Source organism: Odontesthes bonariensis, chromosome 3, assembly GCF_027942865.1.
Source record: "Odontesthes bonariensis isolate fOdoBon6 chromosome 3, fOdoBon6.hap1, whole genome shotgun sequence".
Taxonomy (NCBI): domain Eukaryota; kingdom Metazoa; phylum Chordata; class Actinopteri; order Atheriniformes; family Atherinopsidae; genus Odontesthes; species Odontesthes bonariensis.
This window is the reverse complement of record NC_134508.1, coordinates 22,699,658-22,711,147: the sequence shown is the minus strand read 5'-3', so window position 1 is coordinate 22,711,147 and position 11,490 is coordinate 22,699,658. Positions and strand designations below refer to the sequence as shown.

The following is an 11,490-nucleotide window of genomic DNA, read 5'->3' as shown; positions in this document are numbered from 1 at the left end:
ACTTCGTGGAACGACTTGAGGCTTAATTGGGAGATGGTGTTAGTTCAAGCGAGGCTTACCCTCTACAGCTTGGCTTTCTTTAGCTACTTTCGTGGAACACCCCTCTGGTCCGGTTCGGCGCTATCACATGTTAAGTATTGTAACAAAAATAAATAAATACGCAGTTGATGGGCATCTAGAGGAGCTTTATATTCATAAAGCTTCCTTTGGCATAGCAAATGTGTTTGGCATAAACGGTATTCAGATTACAATTCTGCTGCCATAATACTGGACAGGACAAGGGGTTAAAAAAAAAAATCATTGTGCTGATAGAATTTTTATTTTTACAATATATTTTAATTAGGGACTCTTACATGGAATGGAGGACTTTATTGTTCTTTTAGTAATGCTACCACAAATGCAACTGAATACCACTACTAACAGATGATACCATCTTCATTTAATACCTCAATCTGCAGTGACTGTGAAATGCGACTTCTTATAGTCAATCTCTCTCTCTCACTGCAAACAATAACACACATGCACGAGTCTTAAGAGGATTATGGCTTAGGGTAACACATAGTAATTACTGTCACCTATCATCATCACACCTGTTTCCCCCGACACACACACTCACTGCTACAGCTAGGTAAAGCACTAGGACTCATTGATCAGTGAGGGTGAAGAAGACACGCAGTTAGGATGCAGGAGTATGATATTATAGTGCTTGGAACTGGACTCAAGGTAAGAAATCTTCTGTTTATTGTAAGATAAGCAGCCATCCATGTGAGAAAAGTAAATTAAGTAGATGCACCCAAACGGTAGCAGTGCCTTGCAGAAATTTGGATAATTTCTTCAGGGCAGAATAGGGTCTTTATTCATACTACAACATGATACAAACTTGGTTTTCCTGCAACCACTACACACAGTCTTACCACTTTAATAATGGTGAGATCTTGACCAAAAACAAGGTGCAATAAGCAAAACTTGGATTTTCTCATTTTTCTAATCTTAAATTCTTTAAAAAAAAGCGTCTCATCCCTCAGAATATTCATGATCATTATTATCATAATTGAATATATTTTCAAGCAACTTATCCACTTGTATATTTTAGTAATAAAACAAATAAAAATGTTAGTGTTTTTTTCATTTTCTACCCATTAAAATGTAAAATGTATAGACAGAATAAGCTAGAGACCCACTGAGCTCCTTAAGGCTGTCAAAAGGGATTTATGACAATGACATCATCGATCTGGCTCTGATTCCCCTTTGAATACTGAGAACTGCTGGCTCCGACAATATTTGAGCCCCTTCTAAACTCTTTTCCTTTCAGGAATGTGTCCTCTCCGGTTTAATGTCTCAAAGTGGGAAAAAGGTTCTCCACATTGACAAGAATCCTTGTTATGGAGGAGAGAGTGCATCTATTTCTCCCCTTGAGGAGGTTTGTTAAAAACAAACACAAATTAGCAGACGTGCATGTTGGTTTACTCAAAACAGAAACCTGCATCATGGACGTCTGATGTTCCTTTTATTTTCAGCTGTTTAAGAAGTTCAAAGTTCCAGGTCCTCCGAAATCAATGGGGCGTGGAAAAGAGTGGAACGTCGACCTTGTCCCCAAGTTTTTTCTTGCCACCAGTGAGAGCACAATGCATTGGAAGGTGTTATTTTTTTCATTGTATGTCTAATTATTCTAGTGTCAATGAGTAATCATCTGCTGTGTGTTTGGATTAGGCCAGCTGATAAAAATATTGGTGCACACTGAGGTTACTCGCTATCTGGACTTCAAAGTTGTTGAAGGCAGCTATGTATACAAAGCAGGCAAAGTGCACAAAGTCCCTGCCACAGAGGAAGACACCCAGTCTTCAGGTGACTAAAAAAAAAAAATGAATTGCACTTTTTCAGGTCATTCTTCAGTCAGACATAATGAATTAAGTTAAAAATATATGTATTTTCAGACCTGATGGGCATGTTTGACAAGAGGAGGTTCAAGAAGCTGCTGCAGTTTGTCCTGAATTTTGACACCAGAAACCCTCGCACCCACCAGGACGTGGATCCTCACAAAACAACCACACGGGCGCTGTTCAGTCGCTTTGACCTGGGACAAGATGTCATGGAGTTCACAGGTCATGCCATAGCCTTACACGGCAATGAGAGGTCAGAAACTAAACTTATGTAAACCAGAGAAAACTTGATCAATTAATCACAGGTGGCTCAGTCTTCCATCCTGCTGTTTCTTTCAGTCACCTGGACCAGCCCTGTCTGGAAACTATCAACCGGATTAAGCTGTACTCTGAATCCTTGTCCCGCCACAACACCAGTCCCTACCTGTACCCCCTGTACGGGCTCGGGGAACTACCGCAGGGATTTGCCAGGTGACACACAAGTTCTATATCTGTAACGTACGGTAGAATAGTTGCATGCAAATCAACGGCACAATTCGGATTTCTCCCTGAGTGATTTTAGGAAAAACCATAATGTTTTTTTAAACAGAACCGACGCCTAATGCATTCAATGACAATGGTGAACACAGCAGTATTAATGAAATGACGATGGAAGTTGGCCTTTAAGATTCACTTCTCAAAATCACCATCTTTGCCTCTTAAGTTGTGATCTTTCTACTGCTCCAAAAAATGTTCGTGAAGATATTCACGAATCCACAAGGTGGCCTTACGGTGCAAAACTGTAGCCTGGCTGACGCGTCCATATCTCGATGAGATGGTGGTCTGGGAACTAGGTGTGCATTTTCTCGTATTTGAGGCGTGGTTTACGAATGCCTAGAGCCGTTTATTGGGCGCTACGAATGTCTATCAAATGGCGTCTGGTTCTTCCCATGCTGCTTTGCGCGCGAGTCATAGCCAATTGTATCACTTCTCACTTCTTCACAGCAGAGCAAATACATCCTTCTTGGCAATGAAATCTTTCAACGCCAAACGTTGCTCTTTTTTAAAAGTAAAGTTGCGTTCTAAGCTACTTAAAACACTTTCTAAGGCTGCATCGAACGGTAACGTTGTGTCCGCTGCCATGTTGGATTAACACTCTACAAGCTTCGGTGCCGCGCATAGATGTCGTCATCGTCTTGCTGCCCCCCCCCGTTCTGTGATTGGTTCCCTAACTCAGGCAAAAATAAGGGCGGTGGTTTCCAGGCTGCCTTTGCAGTGTGAATGAAATCGCGGGCAAAGCAGAATGGGAATTCCCAGGCTAGCAAAACAGAATAACACGGGACAAAACCCAGAAAAACACAATAACTATATTTAAAACACAACAATTCAGACAACACAACTACAGAACTGAACGTACATGTTCAGTGCACACGGTGCACTGAAATGCAGAAAGTATGTTTTTTTTGTGTGAGCTCTCCTGCTTCTATGTGTTTCAGACTGAGTGCAGAGTACGGAGGAACCTTCCTGTTGAACAGGACAGTAGATGAGATTATGATGGACAACGGCAAAGTGAAAGCTGTCAGATCTGAGGGGAAGGTAGAGTAGAGACAAGGCAGACAATGTCCAGTATAGCCGCTGTGCATGTATTTATATTGTTTTTTTTCTCCCCTTTTCACAGCTGTTCCACTGTAAACAGTTAATCTGTGACCCCAGCTACGTTCCCAACAGAGTCAGGAAAGTGGGACGTGTAATAAGAGTGATTTGTTTATTAAATCATCCGGTTAAAAACACTCACGAGGCCAGCTCTTGTCAGATCATCATCCCTCAAACTCAGCTCAACAGGAAGTCAGGTATATTGTGAATCAGTTACACCTGTTGTGCTACTTCACCCTAGATTACTTCAACCTAAAGTGAGCCGTTATATTTCGTCCAAACAGACATTTATATATCTGTGGTGTCGTATGGCCACAGTGTGGCCTCCGACGGGATGTACATCGCCACAGTGAGCACGACTGCAGAGACCAGCAACCCGGAGAAAGAAGTGCAGCCGGGGCTGGAGCTTCTCGAGCCCATCATGCAAAAGTTAGTGAGACCTCCGAGTCTTCAATGTCGTACGACTTTGCTGTGGATGAATTTGAAATGATGTAATCTCCTGTTGACACTGCGATTCCAGATTTGTGTCCGTCAGCAACGTGCTTGTTCCAAATGAGGATGGGAGAAAGAGTCAGGTAATGAGGGGATTCACCAGAGACAAAAACCACTAAAGGCTGGGAAAAAAATGGGGATGAAGTGTGTCAGGTCTAACGTTGGCGATTTTCTCCATCCGTTAGATATTTGTGTCCCGCTCATATGACGCAACAAACCACGTTGAGGATGAGTGCGAGGAGATCAAAGACATGTACCGCCGGCTCACAGGAGCAGAGCTCTGCTTCGGGAGCTCCCGACACCAGTCACACAACTCCGATGACGACTAAGAACGACTTCTGGGCCACATGATTCGACAGACACGATGGTTGAACAGCACAGCTGTGAGGCCGAAGGTGTTAAGTAGCATGTAGAGTGAACAGCGTGTTTTCTTTTTCCTCTGATTTGTCAGGTATAATTTCTCCTTTTTGTGAAAGTCTGCAAAACACAGTGATGATGATTAACTGTTTGCAAAGCATCCTATTTGGTGTATGTAAGGTTTCCATATTTATACACCTGAAATGTTTTGCTATGAGACAGTGTAACAGTAAATTAGCAAATGGGTTTTTTCTGAATAGTTCTTAAGTTTTGTGGTCAATTTTTTTTTTTTTTTTAGTCAAGCATAAGCACTTCTTTTGTGAAAATCAATGTTCTTCTCAAATTTTACTGAAACCCCCCCCACACTTTTTTGGACCACTTTTGTCACATAATCTGAAACTAATTCAAATAAAAGCAGGGTTGGTTGATTATTTCATGAAGACAGTGTCATATCTTATTGAGTATATGTTTATCAGATAACAAGTAAAAAAGCTGCAGATCAGACGCTCAGACTGACTCTGGACATGATGCACTGATGTAGATGATTAGAGATGAATCCCAGTGATGTGTAGAGGATTTGTGGATTCTCGTCTCTATGGGGCTTATCTGTGAGAAGGACAAAGCCACTGAATTATGTAATATGCTGCGCAGGCAGCGCTGCTGGTGAAGGACGACAGGCACATAATAAAGAGGCTTATCCAGATGAAGGACAGTCACCTCCAACACCACCTCATGTCAGCGCAGGCTAGAACATATTCACACATGTACAATCTTTATTTATTTGATGTTTTTACACACAGATCTTAAGGGACCAAATACAGTATATTGTGACGGTTGGGTCAACATTCATCGTCCACACTGAAAATACAATAAATGCATCAAACTCGAGTTATTAAATAATAAGCATTTACCTTCTATATTTTATGCAACTAAGCTTTGTATTTATACAGAAGAATACATTTACGCTCCATCATTGGTGTCCTCTCTTCACCACATTCACCTGTGCTCCCGTTCATTTTTTTTTTTTTAGCACAGTTAGCTTTATATGGAGAATCTAGATTTCTAAGTCAAGATTTGGGTTGCGAACACTAAAACAGCACAAGCGCAACATTCCTGTGCGCAACCAAATCCCGACTGTTTGAAAATCTCGCAGGAAATCCAGCAAAAAAAAACAACTATAACACCAGCAATGACCAGCTTTACCAGTTTTGGGTCGGAAAAAATCTCCACACAGCTCACCAGAGTGAGCCTCAGGTCACTGAGTGATGGCATTTGCTTAAAACAACCTCTGTAACAGTTGTAACTAAATGTCAAAGCAGGATATCTGCTTCTGTCACTTTTTAGTGAACCTCTGTCGTAAGTCGTCACTCCTGTTCGCGCGGTTGACGTCCCAACACTTAGTCCTGTTTAACTTCTAGGGCTGTACTGGGAGAAGGAGGAATCAGACCGGCGGCGACCACTCTTCGCTCACTAGTCAGAAAGTTGAAGGTTGCGCACGCATTTGGCTGCAAGCGAAACAAAGAAAAGTCATTTAAGAAAGCTCGGTTTACTTAAGCTGTTGTTTTAAAGTCTTTGTTAAAGCGTGTCGTACTGTCTGGCGCTGAGACACTGCGCATACTTTACCGTGTCCTGCACCTCCACAGCAATGCCTTTACGCTTCAGAAGAGCGAGGACTGAGGGGTCGATTCGCTCGAGCTTGGCGCCTGTGCCCAGTATAAGAATCTCTTCATGAACCAGACAGAAAAGATGAGAGAAGGGCATGTTAAAATATGCCATAAGACAACTTGAAAAACAAGAATTACTGAATGGAGACACAAAGAATAATGATACCCTCTTTAAATTTAAATTCATGGTAATCATATCCCATGGTTCCCCATCAGATCATAACCCCACTAAACTCCTGAGGGAGATGTAACATCGCCATCCTTCATAATTAAAAACCCCACATGAGTGATTAGACTGGGAGGTGATACCGAGGTGCAGTTGTTATGCAGTTGCTTTAGTAACACCTTTTGTAGAATTACGAGCCCATTTTAGGCACATTTTTCTATTTAGTGGGGTAAAACACTTCAAAATACTTTAGAAACCTGCAGCAACTGTCTTCTTCTGATTGAAACCCTCCATGTGTCTCTTTAAATCCCGCCCTCTGAAAGGCCCAGTCTATTCCGATTGGTCAGCTGTGATCGGTGAAAATGTTGGAATACAAGACAGCTGATCATTCTTTGTTTTGAGGTGCTTCCACTAAACTGCCATTATGGAAACACATGACATGGTGATGTTGACAAGTAAGGGAAAATATGCCTGAACTAGAAAACTTAGAGAAGACTCAATCCAGTCCAGAGACTTGCATAAACTTTAAACACAACCCCTCAGGGATGGCACTAAAGCCCCTTTCAAACATGCACGGCTTGTCATGTGTAAATTATCCTCTTGGGGCTTTTCTGTTTAATTTCTGACTCGGTCTAACTAGGGATGCACAGCAGAGTTAAGTGACATGATGAGCTGTGCAGAGGAATTCAACCAGTCACCATATTAAGCGAACACAAGACCGTGGAACAGTTATCTAAATATATATACATACATGTAATAAAAGTATCCCACTGTGTCTCCTCTTTATTCGGCCAAGCATCATAGTCTTAATGTTGGTGTGCTTTTATTTGTACCTATCGTCGGTTCAAGCATGTGGAAGAGTGAAACACTTTCTTCTGTGATGTCCTTATAACTGCCAACCTGCAGGAATGGACATTAAAAGCATTTAATTGCTAAAAAAAAACAAAAAAAAAAACATCAGTACACAGAAGCATGTCATGCAACACGCTAAGAACTGTGGGAATTATCCAGATATTGATCTCACGTTCCACTGCAGGATCGCAGGAGGCACCACAGCACAGGGCCCAAACACCCGGTTGCCATCGATATTGAATCCTGCTGGACTGTAGCTGTGGATCAGGATCCCATTGTCTTGCTCCGTTTTCATGACAGACACAGTGGTGCGTTGGTACAGCTCATCGTCGCCAGGTTCCAATCTATGAGCACGACATAGAAATGGGCTGGAGCGAAAGACAGAAAACTGAATTAGAACCCGTACTATACAGACCGTTTTCAGTTTTCTTTCAAGCAAGCCACATTCACACACTCATACAGCACAGCCACTTCGACACGTGGATACGGGAATCCAACCTTCAGTCTTCTGACTGAACTGCTCTACCTCCAGAGCCAAAGCCGTCCGGTAATGTTAGTCATGCAGCTGCTCACATTTTTTTGTGTCTGAAAAACTGTGAGGGGAGTGAAAACAGACTCCGCATGATTCAATTATCTGTACTTTCCCTGTCACTTTAATTTTCACAAAGGCGAGTGGCATTTTAGATCTGCCAAATGACCCAGTTTAAAAGCCAAAAATCCTGCGCCACCCTGGTGAGAGGGCTGACAGCCAAAAGCCTTAAGCTTGTTTCTGAAGGACAGAACCAAACATTTCAGCTTCACTGAGGAGGAGCTGCAGCAAGCAGCGCTACACTTTGTTCCTGACTCTTACAAAGATCTGAGATAGGCTCATCATAATTTAAATTTTTTTTTTGAGGCACAGCTCTTTCATCGACAGCTGAATTCACATCCAGCTGTTATTAGCTCAGCAAAGCAGACGACCTCTGCAGAGAGTTGACCTGCTCTGAAAAATGTAGGAGAATAACAAATAACCTACAGGTGGTGCCAGAGATGACGTCATAAAGTCTTTGTGGAAACTGGGAGAGCAGAGGTTTCTCAAAATGGAAATATTAAAAGCCAGAAATTAACCTTTACTTAGATTCAATCGACAAAAGTAAAGGTTCGTTCTGTGCTTTATAATTCCTAAAGGTAGGAACGTAGATTGATCCTAAAGGTCTGAACTCGGCATGCTGCTGAATATAAATTACATATCCAAAACATGGAGACGTACAGCTCTTGGATCATCTCATACAATTTGATTCTTCCCAAGTGACCCTAGAAGTCCGTTTGGTTTTTATTTGAAGTATCAATCACCTTTAGAGTAAACATTACAGACATGTGAGAACTCATCTCATTGTTATGAACCGTGTTTGGAGCTGAACTAAATGGGCAAGTTGTTGAATAAATCTTTTAGGCTGTACATAACTGAGATTTGACTATTTATTGCCAACTTAGCAAAAAGCAAATGATTCTGAATTAAATCAAATTAAATTGGGACGATCTAAAATATGAGTTGGTACTATACATACATGTATAAAGTACTAGCGATTCAGACTTGAGTAGAAGTACAAGTACTCTATCAAAAAAGTGACTTGAGTAGAAGTAGAAGTGCTCTTTAAGCACCGTACTTAAAGGGATAATCCGGAGTAAAATGCACTTTAGGTCAATTTACGGGATGTTGGGAGTACATACGTTAAGTTGACATCAAAATCATTTAATTCTGATGCGTTTTGAGAATTTTGATTTGACCGTTTTCAGCCAAAAGTCGTTAGCCTGGAGGAGAGTGGGGCATATGGTATCGCCGCTACAAAACGCTATTTTTACACCTCTTCTACAGCTCCAAACAACATAACACTTACGTGGTAGTGAGTAGAGGGTCCCTAAATCCAAACAGAAGTGTCCCGAGGTCTTCATGTGGTCGGATAGAGAGTCCAGAATGAATTTAATCAAGCCAGTACCTTTCCGGAAATGCTCCTGCTGCAGCTGGCATCTTCAGCGTAAAGTCCGTATAGTAGAGAGCAGAGTGTGGAGTAACACGCTCTGGAAATTCACAATTTCGTTGCCGTTTTTTTTTTACAAACATAGTCCAGTATTTCTTTCGAAAGCCAGGATAGGAACAAACACGCACCATAACTCCAAAAGTTTGCTCCGCTGTTTGTTCAACAATCTGCTCACACACCTCTCCTTCTTCTGTGATGGTCACTCCAGTCACGCAAAAGACGTCTTCCGTAAACAGGAGGCTAGGTCACGCGAGACGTAAGGTCACGTGACATTTTATAAAATTCCAACCTGTTAGTAAACTAGGCTTTGCTGTTGCATACAACTTCATTTCACTTTCGAAAGAAATACTGGACTATGTTTGTAAAAAAAAACTGCAACGAAATTGTGAATTTCCAGAGCGTGTTACTCCACACTCTGCTCTCTACTATACGGACTTTACGCTGAAGATGCCAGCTGCAGCAGGAGCATTTCCGGAAAGATACTGGCTTGATTAAATTCATTCTGGACTCTATCCGACCACATGAAGACCTCGGGACACTTCTGTTTGGATTTAGGGACCCTCTACTCACTACCACGTAAGTGTTATGTTGTTTGGAGCTGTAGAAGAGGTGTAAAAATAGCGTTTTGTAGCGGCGATACCATATGCCCCACTCTCCTCCAGGCTAACGACTTTTGGCTGAAAACGGTCAAATAAAAATTCTCAAAACACATCAGAATTAAATGATTTTGATGTCAACTCAACGTATGTACTCCCAACATCCCGTAAATTGACCTAAAGTGCATTTTACTCCGGATTATCCCTTTAAGTGGAAGTACTAAAGTATTAAACATGTTTTGTACTTAAGTATTGCAAGTAGTTTATTTTTAAAACTACTACTCAAGTACTGAAAGTAAAAGTAAAAGTATTGTTTAATGTAGCTATTAAAGAAATCAGTCGAAAGTTTGAAAATCAAATTGTTTATATTATTCAAAATGTTTGGCTGTCACAGCAGTACAGCGGAATGTACAAGAGCACCTTAAAACATTGAGCTTAACTCTTTTGAATAAAAGAATATGTATTGGCAAGTATGTCCCTTCCCCTTTAAAGCATCTCCCATCACTTCACACATTACACATTTTCTTTTCATCCTTGTCATTTTCTTTCAACTTGTTAAAAAAATCTCAAGACCAGTAGGCCACATACAAATACAAATGTCATGTAAAAACAAAAAGTGATTAGAACACCTGAAAACACTGGGCTTAACTCTTTGTGAACAAACAGATCAAGCATGTCCCCTCTCCATTTAAAGCATCCCTCCCCTCTCTTCCCTGCTTGTGCTTTTTTTTTATCTACAACTTTTCCCCTTCTTAAACTGTGTGCATGCTTGTGTGTCTCTCTGTGTGTGTTTTTATATGTATGTTTGTGTGTTTGTATGCGTGTGGGTGTGTTTGTGCATGAATGAGTGTACGTTTTTATGTGTGTGTGTGCGCGTTTATAATAACGAGTAACGATGCAGCACATAAAAAATGTATCGGAGTAAAAGTACTAAACTCATTGAAAATATGTAGTGAAGTAAAAGTGGAAGTAGGAGAAAAAAATAATACTCCAGTAAAGTACAGATACAGCATTTTAGTACTTAAGTAGAGTAGTGAAGTAGTTCTACTTCGTTACTATACATCTCATACTATACGATAGCAATCGCAGTTGTGGAGCCTTAGAGTACAGCTGCGTACTTGAGGGTGATTTATACTTTTCTTTCCCAGTATATGTTTTTGTGTGTTTGAATGTTATTTAGTTTTCTTTCTATGAATCTTAGATCTTGAGTCTGTAGTAATGTTTTGAATTGAACTGGACTGAATTGAATAACGAAAACAAAAGCTGGTCCTAGTCCTGAATCCTGTAGTGATGGTACACAGAGAGATGTAAGCAAGATAATCTGTACAACAAACTCTTGTGACAACTGCAAGCGTTTCATAACCATTACAAGACATCCAAATGTCATAGCTTTTCCCACATACAGAAGGAAGAAAAATCTCAATGTAGGACATTTAACTCGGCGCTACTGTTTCTTTATCAAGTTTAAATTGATGTAGACCCTTTGACAAAACCCCAGCCTACCTGGAGAAAGCGGGTGCTGCCCTGGAAGAGAACAGAAACCCCTGTGTTGATCTCTGAAGGAGGAATCTAGAAACCGCGGTGGCCATGTTTGACGGAATGAGCCGGAGACATAGGCGGGGGAACGAGTTCTCTGTAACACCAAGCACTCGTTTCCGGTGTTGTGTCACGAAAAGTCGAACAAGACTTTAGTCTAACAATGTTGAGAAAAATGTCAATTTAAAAATGAAAAACACGCCTGATGAGCTTAATACATTCATTTATTTAAAGAGTGATACATACAGTCACTGGATTCTTTGGTAGGGAAACCTGTGAAATTTGATGCAACCTGGT

General features: G+C 41.0%; 2 protein-coding genes across 2 annotated transcripts; one reads left to right on the top strand and one right to left on the bottom strand.

Annotated features, from left to right (window-relative positions):
- The first annotated feature begins 681 nt into the window (after positions 1–681).
- LOC142376586 (rab GDP dissociation inhibitor beta) lies at positions 682–4,333 on the top strand. The gene is made up of 11 exons (XM_075459991.1): positions 682–723; positions 1,313–1,420; positions 1,518–1,614; positions 1,711–1,845; positions 1,935–2,133; positions 2,220–2,351; positions 3,356–3,455; positions 3,538–3,709; positions 3,797–3,941; positions 4,033–4,087; positions 4,190–4,333. The coding sequence occupies exons 1-11, from the start codon at positions 682–684 to the stop codon at positions 4,331–4,333; spliced, it is 1,329 nt and encodes a 442-aa protein (XP_075316106.1).
- Positions 4,334–5,101: 768 nt separating this feature from the next.
- Positions 5,102–11,272, bottom strand: ndufaf3 (NADH:ubiquinone oxidoreductase complex assembly factor). The gene is made up of 5 exons (XM_075462148.1): positions 11,161–11,272; positions 7,216–7,411; positions 7,025–7,091; positions 5,985–6,085; positions 5,102–5,866 (listed from the first exon to the last, which is right to left on the bottom strand). Exons 1-5 carry the CDS (start codon positions 11,244–11,246, stop codon positions 5,759–5,761), a joined length of 558 nt encoding a protein of 185 aa, XP_075318263.1. The 5' UTR covers positions 11,247–11,272; the 3' UTR covers positions 5,102–5,758.
- Positions 11,273–11,490: the final 218 nt, after the last annotated feature.